Source organism: Lissotriton vulgaris, chromosome 7, assembly GCF_964263255.1.
Source record: "Lissotriton vulgaris chromosome 7, aLisVul1.2, whole genome shotgun sequence".
NCBI lineage: Eukaryota > Metazoa > Chordata > Amphibia > Caudata > Salamandridae > Lissotriton > Lissotriton vulgaris.
Window position 1 is genome coordinate 898,528,972 of NC_141695.1, and position 24,074 is coordinate 898,553,045.

The window sequence follows — 24,074 nt, forward strand, 5'->3', positions numbered from 1 at the left end:
GTTGGGTAATATTAAGTGCGAGTAAATCACTGTATGAATTCAATTTCAGTTTCTTGTGAATTGCAAAAATCAATTTGCACTCCTAAATCAAGCCATGTTAATATATAAGAAGTTGTTCTTGTAACCTTCTGAGTAGCTGTTTGTATGTTTCTTCTCTTCAACAGATATTACAACTGTGTCTCGTTCCCGGGCTGTTTCACTGGAGGGAATCAGATCAGGTGTCCATCTCGGGTGAAGACGTTTGAAGAGTTTCCCATGACCCAGATACCGTACAAGAGCCATTCGGTAAGATCCAGGGCCCTGAGGGGATAGCATAGGGGCAAGTTGGTGACAGCATAGGGGCAAGTTGGTGACAGACGTGGGAAGACTGCCCAACGAGATTGGTGGTTTGTGAGAGGAAGCAGGCTAGCAAAATGCTGCAGCGTTGCTTGTGGTGTGTCCCTGCAGCACCACTGAGAGACTACAACGCCTGGTGACTGATCTACACCTAGTCTTCGAGTCAGAGGCATCCTCACACCTCCTGCACTCCGCCCTTTCAGCTCGCTGCCAGATTCTTGAGAGGTCGAGGATGCAACAACGCTTCTGGAAGCGCTGCTCCCAGGTTTGTGAAGAGCAGTGCATGCAAGCATAGTGATGGAAGAAATCAAATTCCAAATTGATTTATTTCATAACAACTATTGACACCGTTTATTAATTGTGTATTACACACTTAGAAAAAGATCGGATCGCTCCATTATTTTTTCTTTTCTAGTACTTATTTATTTTATTCATAATATTACCCAAAGGTCCAGTCCAAAATCAATAACCTAATACATTCGGTATGAAAAAATTAAATCATGCTGGGAGCACGCAACAACATGGATAGACAGGATAAATAAAAAATATACATTTGTGTACAGTGTGAAGGTCACAACAATTTCTTTTAAAAACCTGGATTACACGATTTTGGGTGTTGAATTTCACACTTCTCAATGTGTTAAATGCCCATAATACAATTATCTCACTACTGTGAATTAAGGGGCATGGACGACTTTGGAACCAAAGAAAGTCATGGAATTAAAGGTCTGCTGTAAATTGTGCATAGCAGTCAGCCTTGGTTGGAAGGGCTCACCAGTGAGCAGAATCTATCGAACTGTGTTTGAACAGAAATTAATGATCTAGGGCTAGGGATTTCTATAAATTAATATGTAATAAACTTTACTCACTATGGGATCATTCTAAATTGAAGGACAATTTCACGTAGATCGTTGGCTTTCGTTTCGTGGTACAGTGTGCTATGTTCCAAAAGCAGAAGCACCTCAAAACCGAAATAGAAGATGAAATCACGAGTCATGCTTAGTTTCTAAACTGATAATATAATTGTGTTTCTTTTCATCCTGTTATAAACAAGATCTAAAACCACTTTTCAGTTTTGAAAAGTCGCCTCACCTTCCTGAACTATTTGAACTTTAACCACATTTAAAAATCTATCTATATGCAAAAATATATAAATGTTAAAAAAGCTATTTTAAGGAACGAGGTACGAAAACTATAAATCCCTAAAATTGGCGAGTGGTGGTTATCAGCACTTACACATGGTGGGTATACGACAGAGTTGTTCCTATTATTAAGCACCCTGGGGTGGAAATGCACTAATATTGTAGCATTTCCACCCCAGGATCTCAAAATCCACTGGTCACATGCAATATTTCCCAGCGGGGGAGGAGGGGTCTGGAGGGAGGTGGGCTCTGTTCTCATTGCTGGCAATGTGATCTGTTCTTTTAGGCTGAGCCAAAAGCTCAATAATGAGGAGAACCTCTCAGGGCCAACAGAACCAGACCATACAACGGGAATGTGTAGAGCTCTAGCCTTATGGGTCTTCCAGCACTGCAGACAGGGATATCAGAATCAGCACTATATGGGTATTTTTTAGTTGAAGGGCAATGCTGTCTGACAAACACTTGTGCAGAAATGTGACGATGCAGCACCATGATTCCAGCTTCTGAGCTTGGTTCCAGCTGGATAGAAACGTTTTTGCACCCCTGGGGAAGCTCCTTCTATAAAGATATCCTGTAGATAGCTTTCAGTCAGCTGGGCCTTGAGCAAGCTTTCCTGGGATCGAGTCAGTTCCCCATGCACACTGTGTCATGGAAACCAAGCTGTAACTAGCTGATGAGCCCTAAGTAGGGCAATACCAGTCCTGGGTTGCTTGCGTTCTGTTCAGGGAGGACCTGATCTGGCAGTTCAGGTTGGACTGTTCCCAGTGGAGCAGCCCCTGTCGGTGTAGAATCCATAGCCGGTCTAGTTTGTAGTGTTCAGGTGCTATATGGACTGGGATCACATATACGTCAGATCCTTTCCCTTTGTTATGGGAGAGGACAGCATACTAAACAAAGGAAGGGTGGGTTTTACTCACGGCAGCTGAATACTGCTCTGGACAAAGGGATTGGACAGTTGACCTCCCCTACCTACAGAGAACATAGGGTTGAGGGATGAGTCTGAAAATGAATACACGAAGGCTGGTTTATCCAAGATGGACATAGCCAGCATACACAAAGAAAAGCATCATCTTAAGCAGCATGGCCACTGGGTCCCAAGAGTCTCCACCCTGCCCCAGGCCATCGATAAACCTCAGATCCCTCCACATGCAAAAACACACCCACATGTTACAGATGTCCAAAGCATGCTGAAGGCAAGGGAGCTCTGGTATAAGAACTAGACACATACCATAAAGGAGCAGGTGGCCAGTCGTTCACAGCGTGCAGAGAAAAGGTCCATCTCCCTGGACCAGAATCACCCATCAAAGCCTAGATTGAGGGAGATTGCAGCCAATTTTACTCAGAAAATGGGTACTCTTTGCATGTCCTCAAGTCACCAGGACTTAGCTCTAATGAAGACCAAGGCCAAAAAATGTAGAAGCCCTAGTATGAATATTCAGTCCACCGATGTAAAACATAGGTTGCATAGACAAATGTGGCACAGTTCTACTAAGCCATGTAGTGAACTTTCGATCCAACGCCACTTTGGTAAATGAGGCTGGTTTACTTCACACAATCAAGGCTGAGAAATTCAGATAATATTTTGCAGCAGTTATATAGTGCGACTACTCCTATATGGGGCGCTGAAGCCCTTGTCTATATGAGTAGGGTTCCACAGTGACGAGAAACAGAGTGAAAAGAACTGTGTTGGTGGTATAGACTGGATGGCCCCTTTAAGATTCGTATTCTACACAAGAACCGGAACCATCATGTCAGGGAGTATTACCAACATGACATCAGCTCTTGGCAGCAAATTATAAAATTAAGCTGAAAATAATCGAAGGGCCGGCAGGAACTTGCTACACTAACCTTTGCCTCAGGAAGGAAGGATTCAAGGACCACGGCTGGGACTGGAGGAGATGATCACATTCATGTTGGTGTGTTTTGAATCATTCTTCCTCCTCCCTCCACACTCCACACCCATACAGATTAGGCCGGCAGAAGTGAATACAAGTCATATTAGAAAAAACAAAACTGGCCACGGCAGCACTTATAAAGGCTGATATGCAGCAACATTGGCCTAAAGTTGAGGAAGCTAGAGTTAAGCTAGAGACCAAGGAATGTGTGATAGCTTTAGGTGTTGTAGAGGACGGTACGGAGAGAGACCCTTCTATTTGTTTTCAATAAGTAGGAAGGACTTACTGACACAAGTAACAGGCCACGGTCAGTAGATATATGTCCTTGCAGCTATAGTGCATGTAGATTGGCTTTGACAGGATACTTTTGGGTAGACATTTTCCTTAAATTAAGAAGACGGAGAGGCAAAGTTTCAATAGTAAAGAAAGGATCCACTTTTTTAGGATGACCACAACAAGAGATCATTATAAAATTAGATCCTGCTAGAAATACTCCCACTTATAGTTCAAGTGAGGTGATTGATACAGTAACGAATGTCATTGCGGATGGAGTCCATCGTGTTTCCTACAAAATGAGTGACAAAGGTGAAGTTTAAAATGTGTTTAATGCGATTCAAATGCACAATCCCTTTGAAGCAGAATATAGCTCGAGTGATGTATTTCATAAGGGAGGTGTTTTATTATAAAGAGTCAAACTGAAAGATCTGTTGGAAGATTTGTGCAAGAAACATATTATTGAACAAACTATGTCATCTTACTGGTTATCGCCTGCAATTATTTCTTGCACGTCATCATGAGAAATAAGATTGCAAAATCATTTTAAGTGTTTGAATGAATGCTTCTAGGTAGCTAAACATCCTTTGCCCAATACATGAGAAATGGTGTATTCATTAATTGGAGCAACATTGTTTTCTCCACTTGATTTAGCTAATGTTTACTACTAGATAGAGTTGATGGAAGGCTCCAAACAAGTAGGGCATTCTTAACAGATGAAGCATCTTTCTAGTACAAATTAATACTGGTTGCCATTGCAGGAACACCTTCTGTGTGTTAGAGAATGAGCTTCTGTGTGTTAGAGAATCATGTACCAACTACTCTAAGATCAAAAAAGGGTTTAACATTTCAAGATGATATACTCATTTTTGGAAGAGATCAGTACGAATATGATACTAATTTGGCATTTGTATTGAAAATATAGGAGAACAACAGTCTTACACTGAAAATAAGTAAATGCAAATTTGGCCAATCATCAATAGAGTACCAGCATCATACCAGTTTCTGGTATATAGTGCTTATGCTGGGCATAGGGGAATGTCAGGTCCCAAACGCAGAATTATAAAGTTTTTCTTGTGGCCAGGGTTGGATGCTGAAGTGGGGAGGGAAGTGCATGATTGTGGTATATGTAGTGGTAGTGACAAGTCTGCAATGGCTTGTAAGGCTTCTGCGACTACACTGGAATTTCCACATGATCATGGCATAACTTTACATTGGCATTATGTGATTATTTGCTATCTCAGGGCACAAATATATTTTTGCGTTGGTTATGAGAGATTACTACTCCATGTAGTCGAATTCAAGATAGTTGGGAAAGTAGATACAAACATTGTGGTTGAATCCCTTGAGCATGCACTTTGTAGGGATTGAATACCCCAGGAAATTGTATTGGTTATTGAGGTAAAATTTATGTTAAGTAAGATGCAAGAATCTTTAAGGAAATCTAGTAGAATGTATAAGCAGATTGCTTTGCTTCATCCAGAAAGGAATGGGCAAGTGTAACATTATGAAAAGAGTGGTTAAGGAGTTCGTACTGTTGGCAGTGAAGTTTAAGGTATGTTGGCGTAAGGCGCTTCAGAACATATTTTTAGCATACCAGATGACCCCACATGCAGTGACTGAGAAAACACTGTTTGAACTTCTTAGAGGAACGAACGCTGCAACAGAATTGTGTCCTTGACATGGAGGTGTTGCTAAATTAGGAATGATGTAGACCAAGATGCTGCACTAAGTGAAGACTCAGTGAGGGAAAATGTTGAAGTACATGAACTGTAGAAGAGGTGTAAGGAAGTACAATAGTGGCAATTGTCCTGTACAAATTGGTCAGTTTGTGTGAGTGAACACGCCACATGATGGGGGCATTGAGTAGACTGAAGAATAGGAACGTTTTAAACATAGGTAGGGGTGTCAGTGTGTAGTGGTGAAATTAAAGTGCAAGCAGCAGAAGAAGTATGTGTGTCAAGATGCTGGGTTTCATGGTGTTGGAGTGAATAGGAGTTTAAATGATGGCATTCACAGTGAGGGTGAGGATTGTGATGTTGATTTTAGGGAGATTGAGAATTTTGTTTCCAGTAGTCCAATGCTACTAAATGGGTAGAAAAACAGTTCCCATTTCTTCCACAAAATGTCAAGAATGCTAAATTCAGGAGTTCTAGCAGTCAGAAATTGCCTAGTAAATGTAGGGATTTAGTTGTACCTTATTAGTAAGCAGTAGCGGTCGGTGGTGGGAGTAGCTGCCGGGCGGTGACGTGGGGAGGGCAGGGTGGTGGGTAGTAATCTATGGATTACGGAGGATTACAGGTAAGTAAACATATAAATAAATAAAACGAATTTCGTTGTGTGCACTGCATCGCTTTTGGGGATGCAGTGCGCGCAACAAAATTTGTTTTATTTATTTATATCTTTACTTACCTGTAATCCTCCGTAATCCATAGATTACTACCCCCCACCCTGCCCTTACCGCTCCCTACATCACTGCCTGATAGCTACTCCCACCACCAACTGCTACTGTTAGTAAGTCATATGGGTATAGGTTATGGGGTGTTTTATCATTAATATTATTATTGCATCAGTAGTGCTCAGTAAAGTGTTATGTGTTATTGCTGTTACATATCTCTGTGTTTGTTATGAGGGTAGGTGCGTGTAGTGTTAAGTCTTCAGCAGGTGAGTGGCACCTGACTGGTGATGTCCACTTGAAAGGTGAGTTGAGAATGCTGTGATTTGGTGAGGATGACAATTGAAGGAGCAGATGGGAAGTTGAAGGAGAGTCCTGGTTGCTTTCATTCGATTACCATGTAACTGATTTGATTAAACTGGAATAAACACTGGCACTTCACGTGTGCCCTTCGTCACTGTAACAAAATGTCAGTGTTAGAGACACGATACAGTCAGTGGCAAATCATATGCCCCTGTGGAACAGGGGCACCCGGTTTAGCCTATTGATTATGAGTTCCTTTGGGTACCACAATCTCAGCAGCCCCTCTCCAAGTTTTGGAGGATGGCCCGTCATTTTGTGTTACACTGTTGGAGGTGGAGGATCTCGCAGGTTGGATGGGTTTGTAGATACATTTCTTGGTTCTAAAACATTTGACATTTCATCTGATGCACACGTAGTAGGAAAGTGCTGCTGTAACAATAAGGGGGGGCAGGAGTATCTGATCATTTTCCATCCTTCAGCACTTGTGCTGACCTCCAAGTTAGTGTCTTATAGATTGCTGTCAATCCGCATCGTTAGTTTTCCCCATGCCACCAAATGGCCAACTCTCATTTAAAATGAAGCATAGCGAACCCCAACGCTTAATGTGCCTATATTGTGTGTAAGGGAGATTAGTGAAAAGACTATTTTGTGACACAAACACAAATCACCCACTGGTATAGAAAAAAGATATACAAAGGAAGTAGAAGTAAGGACATATATAGTCTGTGCTCATCGTTTTTGTGACTTTATGTACAACTGCTGCAGCAGCCATATATGACAGGACTCTTAAGACTTCAATATAAGGCACCTTGCGGTTTTACACTGAGATGAGATTATTGCCTGATTCAGAATTTTCGGGGTCAAAATGAGAGATATTTTGCAGAATCCAAGTTGCCCCACTCGGAATTCAGAAATTGTCTCACTTTCCAATCTCTGTTCCCCATGCAACTTTCACCAGGTATCACTGTCTCCTGGTAAATTGTGCACAGGTAAAACTTGTGGGGATGAGATATTAATACAAAACTCTGAATACTACGAATGCCCAGTATCTCCAGCCCACTCAGAATGAGAGTATCCCCCAACTGTTAGTTCCCCTTGTGAGCCTCAGGATTATGATCTTCTTTTCCTGCTTCCCATCCTTTTCGTGATGGTTCTTTTTAGAGGGTGGCTGGGTTATTAGACAGATAATTGTCCTAGGCCAGAGTCACAAATATATTTTTCAGTAGAAAATTGCATTTACAACCGCAAAAAGTTGGATTCATGGTTGTAATCCCCAAATCTTAATTGCAAAAATCGGGATTTAAATACACTGACCTTCTCTAAACTCATGGAAAGTCGCCGGTATAGCAGCCTTTCTGCAGCCTTGAAGACAGGCTTGCAGGAAGGAGCCTAGGTGTTAGCATGGAAGGGGCAGGGAGTGGCCATAGAGAATACGAGGAATGCCTCCTTAACCGTGACTTTGTGGATATTCACAAACATTTCCCATTTCTCTTCATGCCCAACTATATTAAAACGCTTAAAGAAATGTTCGGATTAGGCGTGAAGTGGACCAAACATTCCCATACTTTCAGGGAGTCCAGTGAAATAGATTTCTGTGTGGTAATAATTTCACGTGAAGACCAAAAAAAAACGAAGGGGGTTTCTGCTTTAATCCTAACCAAAACATGGGGCTGCTGAGGTGGAAACTTGCTGCTTTAAGGAAAGGCATGTTCTTGGAAATTGGTGATTTTTATAGGTTTTGCTCCGAAGGAGATTTCTGTGAGTATAACAGAGAAACCTTACAAACACCCGAGCCAGAAGCCAACAATCTGTAAAGTTACCATTTCTTGTATAGATCGGACCCCTTATCTCATGGCTCTCGAGTGAACTCCTGCATCAGCAGAAAGTTCATTTTACATTTGTTCCGAGCCAAGTCCTTTCTGAGATCTTGATCCCGATGAGATGTTTCGCTCACACTGCACGCACTGCTCTGAGTTTGGCAAGTACTGGAGTTGAACCTTTACACCCAGCCCTCACGCCCCTCGTCCGGAACTATGTGATAGACTTTTGCTTTTTGTCCCCATCTGGGCTGTGATCCGGGAAAAAACAACAGCCCTGGCTGCCAGGGTTCTGTCACTTGTCGTTTTGTTATTTTAAGTCCGCTGTGTGCTCTGCACCTCAGACCCGGAAATACGGGCGCCGCAGCATCGCAGCTCAGAGCCAGAGGACCACTCGCAACTCTGAGCAGACTAAGGCACGCTGGCAGGCTTCTAGGAGCTACGTGAACATTGTGAGAAGCTTGAAGCACATCGGGGAGTGTGAAGAGCTCGAGGCACCTCGGCAGTGTGTGAGGAGTTTAGGGTGCATTGTCAGAGTGTGAGGAATGTAGGGCTCATCTGCAGTGTGTGAGGAGTGTAGGGCTCATCTGCAGTGTGTGAGGAGTTTAGGGTGCATTGTCAGAGTGTGAGGAATTTAGGGCTCATATGCAGTGTGTGAGGAGTTTGGGGATCATCTGCAGTGTGTGAGGAGTTACGGGTGCATTGTCAGAGTGTGAGGAGTTTAGGGCTCATCTGCAGTGTGTGAGGAGTTTAGGGTGCATTGTCAGAGTGTGAGGAATTTAGGGCTCATATGCAGTGTGTGAGGAGTTTGGGGATCATCTGCAGTGTGTGAGGAGTTTAGGGCTCATCTGCAGTGTGTGAGGAGTTTAGGGCTCATCTGCAGTGTGTGAGGAGTTTGGGGATCATCTGCAGTGTGTGAGGAGTTTAGGGCTCATCTGCAGTGTGTGAGGAGTTTAGGGTGCAGTGTCAGAGTGTGAGGAGTTTAGGGCTCATCTGCAGTGTGTGAGGAGTTTGGGGTCCATTGTCAGACTTCGAGAAGTTTAGGGCTCATCTGCAGTGTGTGAGGAGTTTAGGGCTCATCTGCAGTGTGTGAGGAGTTTAGGGTGCATTGTCAGAGTGTGAGGAGTTTAGGGTTCGTCTGCAGTGTGTGAGGAGTTTAGGGTGCATTGTCAGAGTGTGAGGAGTTTAGGGCTCATCTGCAGTGTGTGAGGAGTTTGGGGTCCATTGTCAGACTTCGAGAAGTTTAGGGCTCATCTGCAGTGTGTGAGGAGTTTAGGGCTCATCTGCAGTGTGTGAGGAGTTTAGGGTGCATTGTCAGAGTGTGAGGAATTTAGGGCTCATCTGCAGTGTGTGAGGAGTTTAGGGCTCATCTGCAGTGTGTGAGGAGTTTAGGGTGCATTGTCAGAGTGTGAGGAGTTTAGGGCTCATCTGCAGTGTGTGAGGAGTTTAGGGTGCATTGTCAGAGTGTGAAGAGTTTAGGGCTCATCTGCAGTGTGTGAGGAGTTTAGGGTGCATTGTCAGAGAGTGAGGAGTTTAGGGCTCATCTGCAGTGTGTGAGGAGTTTAGGGTGCATTGTCAGAGTGTGAGGAATTTAGGGCTCATCTGCAGTGTGTGAGGAGTTTATGGCTCATATGCAGTGTGTGAGGAGTTTAGGGCTCATCTGCAGTGTGTGAGGAGTTTAGGGTGCATTGTCAAAGTGTGAGGAGTTTAGGGCTCATCTGCAGTGTGTGAGGAGTTTAGGGTGCATTGTCAGAGTGTGAGGAGTTTAGGGCTCATCTGCAGTGTGTGAGGAGTTTAGGGTGCATTGTCAGAGTGTGAGGAGTTTAGGGCTTTGCTGCAGTGTGTGAAGAGCTTGGGGTGCATTGTCAGAGTGTGAGGAGTTTAGGGCTCATCTGCAGTGTGTGAGGAGTTTAGGGCTCATCTGCAGTGTGTGAGGAGTTTAGGGCTCATCTGCAGTGTGTGAGGAGTTTAGGGTGCAGTGTCAGAGTGTGAGGAGTTTAGGGCTCATCTGCAGTGTGTGAGGAGTTTAGGGTGCATTGTCAGAGTGTGAGGAGTTTAGGGCTCATCTGCAGTGTGTGAGGAGTTTAGGGCTCATCTGCAGTGTGTGAGGAGTTTAGGGCTCATCTGCAGTGTGTGAGGAGTTTAGGGCTCATCTGCAGTGTGTGAGGAGTTTAGGGTGCATTGTCAGAGTGTGAAGAGTTTAGGGCTCATCTGCAGTGTGTGAGGAGTTTAGGGTGCATTGTCAGAGAGTGAGGAGTTTAGGGCTCATCTGCAGTGTGTGAGGAGTTTAGGGTGCATTGTCAGAGTGTGAGGAATTTAGGGCTCATCTGCAGTGTGTGAGGAGTTTATGGCTCATATGCAGTGTGTGAGGAGTTTAGGGCTCATCTGCAGTGTGTGAGGAGTTTAGGGTGAATTGTCAGAGTGTGAGGAGTTTAGGGCTCATCTGCAGTGTGTGAGGAGTTTAGGGTGCATTGTCAGAGTGTGAAGAGTTTAGGGCTCATCTGCAGTGTGTGAGGAGTTTAGGGTGCATTGTCAGAGTGTGAGGAGTTTAGGGCTCATCTGCAGTGTGTGAGGAGTTTAGGGTGCATTGTCAGAGTGTGAAGAGTTTAGGGATCATCTGCAGTGTGTGAGGAGTTTAGGGCTCATCTGCAGTGTGTGAGGAGTTTAGGGCTCATCTGCAGTGTGTGAGGAGTTTAGGGTGCATTGTCAGAGTGTGAGGAGTTTAGGGCTCATCTGCAGTGTGTGAGGAGTTTAGGGCTCATCTGCAGTGTGTGAGGAGTTTAGGGTGCATTGTCAGAGAGTGAGGAGTTTAGGGCTCATCTGCAGTGTGTGAGGAGTTTAGGGTGCATTGTCAGAGTGTGAGGAATTTAGGGCTCATCTGCAGTGTGTGAGGAGTTTATGGCTCATATGCAGTGTGTGAGGAGTTTAGGGCTCATCTGCAGTGTGTGAGGAGTTTAGGGTGCATTGTCAGAGTGTGAGGAGTTTAGGGCTCATCTGCAGTGTGTGAGGAGTTTAGGGTGCATTGTCAGAGTGTGAAGAGTTTAGGGCTCATCTGCAGTGTGTGAGGAGTTTAGGGTGCATTGTCAGAGTGTGAGGAGTTTAGGGCTCATCTGCAGTGTGTGAGGAGTTTAGGGTGCATTGTCAGAGTGTGAAGAGTTTAGGGCTCATCTGCAGTGTGTGAGGAGTTTAGGGCTCATCTGCAGTGTGTGAGGAGTTTAGGGCTCATCTGCAGTGTGTGAGGAGTTTAGGGTGCATTGTCAGAGTGTGAGGAGTTTAGGGCTCATCTGCAGTGTGTGAGGAGTTTAGGGCTCATCTGCAGTGTGTGAGGAGTTTAGGGCTCATCTGCAGTGTGTGAGGAGTTTAGGGCTCATCTGCAGTGTGTGAGGAGTTTAGGGTGCATTGTCAGAGTGTGAGGAGTTTAGGGCTTTGCTGCAGTGTGTGAAGAGCTTGGGGTACGTTAGTCGAATGTGAGGAGCTTTGCGCCCATTGGGAAAGCGCAAAGAGTTTGGGCAAACATTCTCACAAGTTGTGAGGAGCATGCCCCATATTTGTAGTGCATTGAAGAGCGTGGGGCATATTGACAGCTAGAGTAACATATTTAGGACATAAATGCAGCGAGTGCAAGAGGTCTGTGGCAAACAAGCACTTTGGTGAACTTGCACTGCCATTGAAGGCTTTCGCTTCCAGCCCAAAACCCTTACCTACCATGAACGTTAAAACCAATATGCCTCTGAAGCGCGATTCTGCTTATCAAATGCAATAAGAGACAGGCACGCTGCTAATCGTTGGCACGCTGCTGATCGTTGTTCGTGTTGCTCCCATGATGGACACAGCGATGCCATCACCAGTTGACAATTGCATGTTCCAACTGTTAGGCACTGAGTACCTGCAAAGTTTTCATTTGAAAAGGAGGGCACCTGCACTTCTCAGCACTGTTGCAATGCATTTAATGGGAGAGTACCAGCACTTCTCAGGAGGAAAGAGGTACTCTGATGAGTGAGTACCTACTCTTCTAAATTTCCATTTAAAGCACTCAGTACAACTTATGCCCTATCTTACCTGCTTGACATGGAGATTCGGGGGTATGCTTCATCACACAGATTACCATCATTTATTCCATTCTGGTGCTGGTTTCAGTCAAGCAAAACCTCCTCCGAATCTTTTCTTGTATGTGTCCTCCATCTACCTGCTAGGGTACGAACGCCCACACCTATGCGCAATGAAGAGAGAAAGTGGGGAAAACGTGCCTCTTTAGCTGCAGTCTATATTGCAGTCTAACTTAGCTGGCAATTGTCACCTGCCACCGCTGACTCAAGCATTATCCTCTTTGACAAAAATTTCAAATGCAAACTCCTAGAGGCTCCTGAAGACCATAGCAACGTCTGGAGCAAGTTTACAATGGCACCACTGGTCGACAAAGCTGTTTTAATGGTTATTAAAACGTTTGTGGGCTATCTTTCAAAGTGCAGCATTCAATATTTGAAACTCCTAGATCCAGGTCTAGTGGATCAAACTCCCTGCCAAACAGAGGAGCTTGGGTTCCCTCCGACTAGTCCCAGAAACTGGAATTCCCCTTGACTTGTCCCTTACCTGAAACTCCCTCTCTCTCTCTCAGGATCTGGAACTCCCACCCACTAGTCCTGAATGTGGAACTTCCTCCCTGAGACCTGGGATCTAGAAATCCCTCTTGCTAACCCAGAATCTGTAACCTCCTTCCACTGGTCCACGGCCTGGAACTCCCTCTCAGTAGAACGGATCTGGAAGTCCATCCCTCAGACCGAGCATGTAGAACTCTGAGAACCAGATCACCTTCTCATTAGCCTCAGACCAGAAACTCCCTCTTCCAGACTCAGCATATAAACCACCCTCCCACTTACCCTGGATCAAGAACACCCTTCCTTTGACCTAGGATCTGGAACGCCCTCCTCTTAGCCCGAGATGTAGAATTCCATCCATACGGCAGTGGTGTGTTCAGGAGCATCCTTCCACAATCAATCCTACTGGTATTTAAGCTTAGTTGAAAGGACAGCCTCCCCTGCGTTAGCCTGTAATTCTGTTGCCAACTGTGAACAGGACAGCTCCCGCAACTCACATGAATAGAAGACAATCTTCAAGGTAGCTTGTAGCTAGAGAGGAACATTTTTAATTTAGTGTTCATCGTAATTTGCGTACATTAGTAGACAGTCTCTACGGGTGTATCCTTGGATCGTCAAACAACCTCCAGAATATCTCAGGACAGTGTCCCTTCGTATGGTGAGTTAAAATAAAATATTTTGGTTTCCAGTCAGTGAATTCAACGCAGAAATGTCAAAACTAAATCTGAAAAATTGAACACGGGCAAAACCCAAATCCTCTCTTTTTTCCAGTAACAACGTTCTTCTGAGTAGTGAGCATCCCCCAAAGACATCGCCAATGGTCTGCCCTGAGCCTTGTCCTCTTCTCCACCTGTACCACCTCCCATGGCAACCTTACCTCTTAACTTGCTTTCCCTGCCAACCACTAATCTGATGACATATAAGCCTTTTTTCTTCTTTCTCTCTTTCATCCTTCATATGCAAAACTCTCAATGCCCAACTCACATCCATCAACGGGTGACCCTACGCTCCCTCACACTGAACTGGCATACCCCTGAGATAAATTACGTCCCCTCATATCCGCTATGCCACCCAATCCATCGAATTGCCCCAAGATGTTCTAACTCCTTCCCACTCTGCCAAGGATCCGGCCCTTCCAACCCTTCTTCTGTGCACCTGACTCCCCAAGAACCCAATGATAGCATCTCAGCTGCGACAACGTGATTCGCATAAATATGTAAAATGTGGAAATATTTCTGTGTGTAATGTCTGCTTCATATCAATCCATCACCCTTTGTTGCTCACAAAACCATCTCGATGTTTCCAGCTGCAACAGTGCCTACGCCCTATGCACCTTGTGGATTGTGACGTACAACATTTAAGTTCAAAACACTCCTGCAATGACTATAAAACTACATTCAGTTGAATGTTGTAGGAACGATTCAACACGGGCTAGAGGAAAGACTTATCGGTGAGGAGTATGACGAGTGGCTTCCCATATGCACAAAGTGTCATTTACATTAAAAAAACATACAGTAAAAATCCACTTGTTGCGATAGTGCGTGGCCAAAACGCTTTACTTACTTACAAAGGCTTGCTGGTTACAAACACCGTCCTCTCTGGTTCAGGTTATACATACATTTGCCCTGCACAACACACATTTTACTAACAGTTCCACAAAGTGATCTTGTTAAAATGATGTGTGCACTGACTGAGGAGTACAAAATGGCGTTTGTGCACCCGTCGTTGTTTTATGGTTTGTAAAGCATGACTCATACCACGAAGGTGTCCTGTCACCAAATAGCAAACAACCGCTGGTCCAACAAACCATTAGAAAACATATTTATCCTTTCTTTTTTAAAGTAAAAGGGCAATGCACTGTTCGGAGGGAAAGCCCAAGGAGCTTCAATGCTTTGCTGCAAGATACAAGAAGCAGCTTCCTCCCAAGGGTTCCTCCTTGTTTGGGGAATACAGACATCAGACAGGGCGTTTGCTCTGAAATTTCTTCCACAGGCAGACACAGGTCCTAAGTTGTTGAAGGCTCCGCAGACCATGCAAAGAGCCTTAAAAACTGAGCGCTTTCTCGAAGGGAACTAGCGAATGTCCCAGCCCCTCAGAGGAGAAGTCACAGAGCACGTAGTGTGTAAATTAAGAACCAAGCCCTCATCTGCATACTGTACTCTCTGGCGGTGACGGTAAGATATTCTGAGGATCCCATAGAAAGGGAATTGCTGTAGCACAAATATGACTCCGTGAAAGAAGGACCAACAGGTTTTGTGAAGGATTCGGGAAGAATAGGGGTGATTTCCCTAAGCATCATTAGAACATTGTAATGTTGAGCACTCCATTGAAGGCAATTGAGTGCTCCTGGCTTCTAATGGCAGGTAGAAGCCCGAAGCATCAACATTCCAATGTTTGTTCACAGCTCTTGCTGTGGACTAAGGCCTCACGGAGCCCAAGGGGATTTCAATCGCCTCGGGCTTCGTGAGGCCTTCGTTTTACTATTTTGAACATTCTGCCCTCTAAGGGAAGAATGTTCTAATAGCCTTAGAGCCCTCCGTAGCGGGTTCTACCAGCCATTAAAGGGCTACTCGCTTGTTATAGGCAGCCATGGCCCATGGAGGGAGTCTCTCCGCCCCACCGAAACTCACTCCACAGACCGTGGCTGGTTATAGGCCCTCACCTTCAGATTGGCCCTTTAATGCTGGAGCGGGCCTTAATAGCCAGTAGAGCCCGCTACGTTGGGTTCTGAAGCTAAATTAGAAGAGAAAAGCAATGCCCAAGTATCCGATTGGCTTGGTTAGCAAAGTGAAGCTTCCTGTTTACAACACAACCCTGACTTTATGGCAGAATCAAATGATGTAGGCGAAGTCCCCAGTTCAAGAAGCCGCCAAGAAGGGGAGCATTTGAACTCAGAATGAGGGTTGCCAGAGGGGTACCAGGGGCCATATGTATGAAACAAAATTTCGTTCTCAAACGCCGAAATTCGCATAATTTCGGCGTTTACGATCGCAATTCAGGTAAGTGGGATGTAACAGCCTCGCAAAATAAGGAATCGCAAAATAGCGATTCCCTCTTTTGCGGTTGCATTTAAGAAATCACAAATTACCACCAATTTCAAGTTGTTGGTAATTTGCGATTTCTTTGAAAAATGCACTTTTTTGCATTTTTTAAAGTGCCATGTGGCACACATACATTCCCTTAGGGCATGTATGTGTGCCACATGCGCACACATGTACATTTCAGGAGTGCAACAGGGTGACCTTTTGGCACCCGGGCACCCTTGAATTTGCATTCGCAATTTGCGATTCTCTAATTGAGAATCGCAAATTGCGAATATCTCCCCATTCATTCCTAATGACCTCTAGGCCCATAGGAATTGAGAATTGCAATTAATTGAGAATCGCAATTTGCGATTCTCAATTAAGGAATATGTAGGATTCACAAAATTATTTGCTAATCCTACATACTTACAGGCACATGCATCAATATTGCTTTTTGCGATTCCTTAATTGCGAAAAATAAGGAATCGCAATTAAGGAATCGCAAAATGCAATGCATCAAGAAATCGTTAAAAAATGTGATTTTTTAATGTTCCTTAATTGCGACTCGCAAATTGCGAGTCGCAATTAAGGAATTAAGGAATACCTCCCATTCATTCCTATGGGCCTAGAGGCCCATAGGAATAAATGGGAAGACATTCTCAATTTGCGATTCGCAATTAGCGAATTGCAAATTGAGAATGCAATTTCAAGGGTGCAGGGGTGTCCAAAGGACACCCTGTTGCACCCGTGAAATCAATCTGTGCACATAAGTTGTGCACACACATGCCCTAAAAGCATGTGTGTGCACAACATGAAACTTTGAAAAATGCACAAAAGTGCATTTTTCAAAGTTTTCGCAAATTACCATGAGGTTCAACCTCATGGTAATTTGCTCCCCCTAATTGCGAAATCGCAATTTTTTTAAGTTTCATGCATTGCATTTAAGGAATCGCAAAATGCGATTCCTTAAATGCAATCGCAATTTGAGAATTCGCAAATATTTGCGAATTCTCAAATTGCAAGGGCCTTCATCCTTCATGCATTCCAAACGCATATTTTGCGATCGCAAACGGCCGATTTTTGAGAGTCGCACCGTTTGCGATTGCAAAATCCTTTGATTCATGTGCCTGATAGAATTTGCGATTCTCAAATAGCGATTCGCAAAAAATCGCTATTTGAGAATCGCAAAATGACTTTTTGATACATATGGCCTATGGACATTAAATAATGTCGGACTACATGACGATGACCTCTGTGGGACATCGCACGTCAAGGAGGAGCACATAACAGAAAGATGGTATCAAAACAAACTAACTTCTAAAGATAAGAAAAGTATACCATTTCAAGACTTGATTGCAGATTCCACATCTGAGCAAGCTGAGCAAAAGATTAGCGTGGGAGATCTGTAAAATGCAGCCAACAGCTCGCGTAGTATCGAAGTGGTGCAAAGGCCTTTCTCTAAAGGTAATCTTAAATCATCTGTGACTCGAACTAAAGCCTTTCTACTGCTACAGTGAGGACAGAAACCAGATTGTGTTTGATGTAAGAGACAGTTAAGTTCGAAATAGTTTGAGAGTTGTTCATTTACAGCCTTTTCCGGAATTTTCGACGGAAAAGGTAAGAGCAATATGGGGAAAGATTATAAGGATATTCAGGTTTGCAGAAGATTTTTGTCAGGAGAGGTATAACCACTGCATGCTTCCAGCACTCTGGGGCAGTAGCTTAGCAAAGCAACAAGCTGCAGAGCTCAGTGAAGACTAGGACAAAAACCGCAGAATCGAGAGCAGCAATACAAAGGGAACAAGAATTAAGAGGAAGTCTTGATGTATCTGAGTGGTTAGCGAAGATGTCGTCTGTCAGAGCAGATGTTTTTACATTGGTCGGTTAGTGTAAATGCTAGTGTGAGGTAGATCTGCACTGGGTAAAAATGCATATAATCTGGCCCCAGGAACAGGTATTACACAGTGTAATCAACAAAGGAAGCAAACCATTAAGAAAAAAATCCAAAGGACCTGATTGACAAAGATAAACTTACACATTTGTGTAAATTTACGACTGTTCTGCATTTACAAATGGGATTGATGAGTGGTATCCTCGCGATTGCAATGTCTCTGCACATAAAACGATAGGTCTTTGTGAATACTAAACAATAGTAAACTTACACAAAAGTGATAGTTTACCTTTGTGAATCAGCCCAAAAGTGATCGTAGCTCAAATTGTTCAACGATTGCTAAATCCTATCGGTGCGTGATTTACACTAGAGTCAGATTGGGATGAGGTTATTGATGTGGGGCAGGATGGCTAGTTGTAGCTAGGGAATCCAAGGTGGCTCCCTAAAATGCCAATCTCCTGCTAGGCAAGCGACACTTCGTCTTTGCAACACCTTCCCTCAAGCAGTGCAGTAGTGAACCACCCACTTTGGCAGCTACAGCAGGGTTGGGGCTCTTCATGAGCCTATTCTGCCTGCAACTCAGCGATTCAACCTCATAAATACCATTATGAAGGAATACAGCTGTAATCAGAAGAGTGAGTGGGAGCAAGGAAACACAAGAGATGGGTGAATAGAAAAGGGAAGGAGGGGAGATTGAATAAAAGGAAGGGTGAAGGGAAGGATGTATGAGTAGGTGGATGAATGAGTGGGTGGATGAATGTGCGTGTAGATGGATGAATATGGGAAAGAATGAATGAATAGGTGAATTGAGAAGTGAAAGGGTGGTCCAGTAGATGGATTTTCTGCCTATACCCTTGCCCTGAAGCACCTTTATAAACGGCGCAGGTGGTGGTTCCTGTCATAGGCGCAACTGGGCGACATCACCACGCAAGTGACACTGTCGCGTATGTGCTCGTGTTGCAAGCATTGAGCTTGGACTATACTGCGCTCTGCGACAAAACACGTGCTTTAATACATTTGCAGGCAACAACATAACGTACAAAAAACATTCAATTAAAGTTCATTCAATGTTAAATTTAAATTAAAGTTCATTCAAAAGTTAAACCAAAAGAGCACATGTCCGGAAACCGTGTTAAAGTGAAATAATCTGAGGCCAAAATGTGCCAAATAAAAAAGTAGCAAATTGAAGAGAGACAAATACATAAAAGTCACCTCACAAGATATAACAAAAATCCAACAGCGCCTCCTTCTGGCCACACTAGAGCTCTGCATTTTTCTGTCGAAAACTAGTCTGGCTGCCTCGTTCAGACAAATGATTGTTTCTCTCGCGGTCCGCACCTTTGTGTCCAGGTGGGCGAGCCAGCAAATTAATTTGGAGAGCCGAGCCAAAGCCAAGCTAAGGCTCTGGCTTGGCTCCAACTGCCCTGAAAAAGTGTGCCCTGTAAATCGTACAACAAACAGAATAAAACTGTGATAAAAGAGAATCAAAATTCAAAAGGTGTCTTTTTTTTAGCATGCAGGAGCCTTTCACCTTAGTACGTCAGTATAGCGGCATTAAGAAGCATTTATTAAAAGTGATAGTTTTAAAACATGGACATGAACATTCATGACCGCCCCACGCCCACAAGGCAATTAGTGAACTAAAAGGCAAGTGAGTTGACATGTGCTCCCTATATATGGCTTAGATTCCTAGTGTAGATGAAGCAACATTATAGCATACTAAACCAAACAGAAACAGGTTTTCCTACAACACACACACTGAACACATGTATTTGAGGGTGCTCTCTTATGTGATAATGGTAAAAGAGGATGCTCGGTGAAATAACAGTTTTGCCTAGGCTCACAATTTGGTCAAACAGGGAAGCCAGGATTAATCCTGGGTTTTCACGTTCCACACTGTGCACTTCAGCCACTAGGTGGTTGTCCTGTCCTCCCGTTTTGCATGAACCATTAAGAGGCACTGGCTCGAGCCTTTAGTGGCTTGCCCACCTCCACTTTTGTGTCTCTTGACCAACACACTTTCACGGGTGATAGCTAACATCCATAGACAATCTGGAGCATCTCTACACTAATGTATAGAAATAATTTAGCAATCTTAAAATTAAGTACATATTCTTGGTACTATTTTAATAGTAATTCCCATAATTGTTTATTGTGTATATATTCACTGTGTGTTAAATCAAAATGTGTTCTATTCTTGTTGTAGCATATTAACACTTCTCTCAATAATCTTCATTGTTTAACTTTGCCATTATAAGACCATTTCAGTATATTTTATGAATACCGATCACATTGTATAACACTCTGCCCGGGGGCCATGGTTGCACAACTTAAAACTGCAAAAATAAATAAAATGGAGTTTGTGAGTTATCCACCAAGTCAGAATGGTTCCTAACCATCAAGATGTTATCAAACATTTGCAGTGCACCATGTGTGTGATTTTATCTGCATTTTAGGATGTAGTTATCAGATATTCAGAATCTGAGATAAAAAGCTACCAAATGCAGAATATGAATCTTCCAATGCGGAGTCAATGAATTTTGAAAGCTGAGAGATGAGGGAAAGTATTGTTGGCCCACCTTTCACTGCAGTTTGGTGTTAGTGTGCATGTGAAGGCTTGAGGGCTGCAGCAGGTGCCTCGTTTGCTGAACACCAAGTAACATACAAATTTGTAGGACTATGAGGACTATGAGGAAGTGAACAAAGTATCTTATTCAAAAAGGATGATGCAAGAGCTGAAGAGGTCATGGATTACTGTTTGTTTTCTAAGGGGCCGAATACGATGACGGGCGGAGTCCGCCCGCCATCGTTGCGGGTACGGGATCACCCACCTGTAAGGCGGCGGTCCCGCACCCCAAATCACAATGCAACCGCCACCGTAGCTGTCGCACCCAGCGATTTTACATTGCGGACGGTGCTGCTGGCTGCTGCATCACCACAGTGTTGGAAATCGCATGTAGTGCAGTTCCATGCACAAAGTGGCATCACGCGGTGCCTGCCACCTTGTGCATGGAAATGCATGGGGTACTGTGGGTACCCCCAGTGCACATGCACCCTCCTCCCACACAGAGGGGGCCCGCAACGGGCCCTCGAACACAGCTTCCGCCAGTCTTTCCATGGCGGTTCCACCACCATGGAAAAGAAGGCTGACCCAGCATTGTAATCTGGCGGGCAGTGCCTGCAATGCACTGCCACCATTTTACCCATGCTGACCGCTTCGCCATGCAATCGTGACGATTGACTGTGGCGGAAGAGTGGAGGGTGGTCTTTGCGACCGCCGCGGTCACAAAGCGATCCCCCCGCCTTCCTAATGTGGCCAGGGGAAAGGTGAATCAGATGATGGAGGGACCACCACCGCCGGCTCGGCGGTGGCGGTCCTTCCGCCATCATAATGACCCTCTAAATGCCTACATGCACATGCATGAGAATGTATGAGTGGAGGATTTGAGTAGTTGCAGACAGTTTAGAGGAGAACTGATCTCTGGCGTAAAGGCAGTAGCACTGGGAGGCACTGCGTGTGTAAGTTCAGGGGGCTCCTTGCCACGCCTTTGGTGGAAAGGAGTTGGGGGACCCAAAACCGCAGTTCTTCGGTGGACTTTAAGTGGGTGAGGCATTGCAAATTACTATTAAAGGTTATCAAACATATGGGCAGGTTACTGTGCACTGGGAAGTGTTGGCCTCTATAGGGGCTCCAGCCCACAGACCGTTTCCCACCGGCATTGCCATATGCATATCTGTATTTTCCATGTAGTTGTTATTGCCTCACCATTTGAAAAGGTCATCAGCTGCCACTGCTCAAGTCTATGCAAAAATGTATTTCAGTGACGACCAATGAGGTCTGTAAAATATTTCTAAGTCTTTACCACAAACAAGGAAAAAGCTGCAGTAAAGTAGTCGGAGGTCTATTTTTGCATCATTTTACTTTTAAGTACTAAATGTAAATGTAAATGTAGGATACTTGTAAAGCGCACAGCTGCCCATCACCGGGGCGTCCCAGCGCTGTATAACGCTGTGGAACCCTTCCTGGCTCTCCCTGTAAGATGCCCCTCCTGGGCACCCCCAAGGTGAAGCCAGGCATCCCAGTGTTGTAGGGGCCGTTGTGGAGATTAAGCAAGCTATTGTCCAGAGTTGCAGCGTGGGACCCATGATTAGAGTAAGCGCCGAGGCGAGAATTATCGAGTCAGCGGACGTTGAGCCCAAGACCTTGCTGCCTCGGGAATTGAACCCTGGTCCCGAGCCTGATCTCTTCATCAGGGTCTGCCGCTCTAACCATTGAGCCACACTCCTCCACTATATCCTCACTTTTGAATTCCTTGAATGGTTGAGTTGTGCAGAAATAAAGCAGCTTGTTCGAAGGGACATCTACTTGCTGCTCCTTCTCATGGTGCCACTGGGCCATGGTGTTCTCTCTAGTCTTCCAGCAAAAGGTCCAGGGTCAGGAATTCACAATACAATATGAATGGTAAGGGGCTCATTTACAAGTCCCTTGCGCCATCGGTGCGTCACTTTTAAAAGGGGAAAAAGTGACATGCCGGTGGCACAAGGGGCTTGTAAATAAGCCCCTACATGTTTAACATGCTATGAATGGTCTTCTAAGCATAGGTACACAAAACAGTTGAATCTGTGCGCTGGACATCCCGAGCTGTTGCATTGAAAGCCCATCGACTGGCTGGATTTACCAAGTATATCAGACAAGGATGTTGCTGTGGAGCGGGCGCCGGCTCCAGACAGAGTCCTACAGAGTGTGAAATGTAAATGTAAATGTCAAGGTATTTGTAGAGCGCACTGTCACCAAGCGGTTTCCTGGCGCTATTACTCATACCGCTGTGGAACCCTTCCTGGCTTTCCCTGTGAAGTGTCCACTCCTGGGCACCCCCAGGGTGAAACCAGGCATCCTAGCGCTGTGGGGGCCAGTGTGGAGGTTAAGCAAGCTATTGTCCAGAGTTACAGCGTGGGGCCTATGATTAGAATAGGCACCGAGGCGAGAATTGTCAGGTCCGAGGAAATTGGGTCCGAGGTAATTGAGCCCAAGACCCGCCGAGGCGGGAATTGAACCCTGGTCCCGGGCCAGAACTCTGCATCAGGGTCTGCCGCTCTAACCATTGAGCCACACTCCTCCACATGACATGTGGTCATGGGTACAGCCCCACTGCATATCCTCCTCAAACCTGCCTGACAATATCATGACAGGCGCGTTTTATAAAATAGGTTACATATATTTTTTAATGAAATAGAGTGTAAGAGTGCTGTAAATTCTTTTCAATAGAGCGGGGTCTTCCTCCCCGCCCCGGACGATGTAATGTCAGGCGATCTACTGAAGGGGAACCAGTGGTAGGCAATGTAGTGGCAGTGGTTACAGTAACATAACCGGCAGGAATTACTACACCGCGGTTTGAGGATTTACTCAGCTCTCAGACACCTCTTGTAGAACCAACTGATAAGGCAACACAGGTCAAAAGAGGGTCTTCAAGGAGTACTGTGTGTGCAGAAGAGCAAAATGAAGCTTGTTGTTTCCTTCTTCCCTGCAGGACAACCAGACAGACAGCGGCATGGTGCTGGCCTCCGAGGAGTTTGAAAGGATAGAGAACAAGCACAGAACAGACGGCGCTTTCAGGTAATTACAGGTTGCCACTTATGCCCCAGTCTCACATCGTATTCATTTAAAAAAGTTGTGATGGTGGCGGCTCGAGTGCTTGTCTTCTCTGCCTGAAGCTGTATCATTGCAGTGATTGCCTCCTCTGAGCAGCAGTTTATTTGCCTGTAGTGATTGGCACATTTGGGTTCTATCATTTTACCATTATTCATTGGACTATTTGGAAATGCAAACTCTTCCAACATGGCTGAAGGGCAATAGGCATCAGGTGGAGTCAGGAGCATATCCCGGGTTCATTTGACATGGGAATCTTGCCATCCCATCACTGGAGGACTTTCAGAGGCCCTAGGATGTCTGGAAAATCTCTGCTTCCTCAATAGGCCAGTAGATATTTGCCTCCAATGTAAAACAACTCACTGCATCCTCCCCTTTTAAACTGCACAGTTGCAGTATTTTAATGAAGGAAGGAGGCTTAAATGTTTGCAGCACTCTACGGTCTTGTGTATGGTCTCTGAGCATCAAGTGAAAGGCTTTTTTCAAGAGCTTCATTGTAACGTTAATCTTCTAACCCCTTTCTCCGTTTTCTGCTTCCCAAAAAATAGTGTCTGCCCTGTATTGCTAGCTGATGGAGTTCGAACAAAGTATTGGATGAGACGAAGTGACAGGGTGTAATAGAGTCCAGGATAAGTACGGCTGTTGGCCTCATCATTCTGTAGGTGTGTGTATGCCTCAACACACCTGCACACGGCTACAGAATGACATAGCACTGTTTATTTATTTATTTATTTACTGTCCCAAGATGGTGGATGAG

The 24,074-nt window shown here is 44.7% G+C and overlaps 1 protein-coding gene across 3 annotated transcripts in view; it reads left to right on the forward strand.

Moving 5' to 3' along the window:
• The window catches only part of FLT4 (fms related receptor tyrosine kinase 4), a 462,865-nt gene that overhangs the window by 428,744 nt on the left and 10,047 nt on the right, over nt 1-24,074 (forward strand). For all 3 annotated transcript variants that reach the window (XM_086931324.1, XM_086931325.1, XM_086931323.1), the window contains 2 exons: nt 165-285; nt 23,199-23,284. In XM_086931324.1, coding sequence (XP_086787450.1) covers nt 165-285; nt 23,199-23,284 — 207 coding nt within the window. The remainder of the gene's footprint in view (nt 1-164; nt 286-23,198; nt 23,285-24,074) is intronic.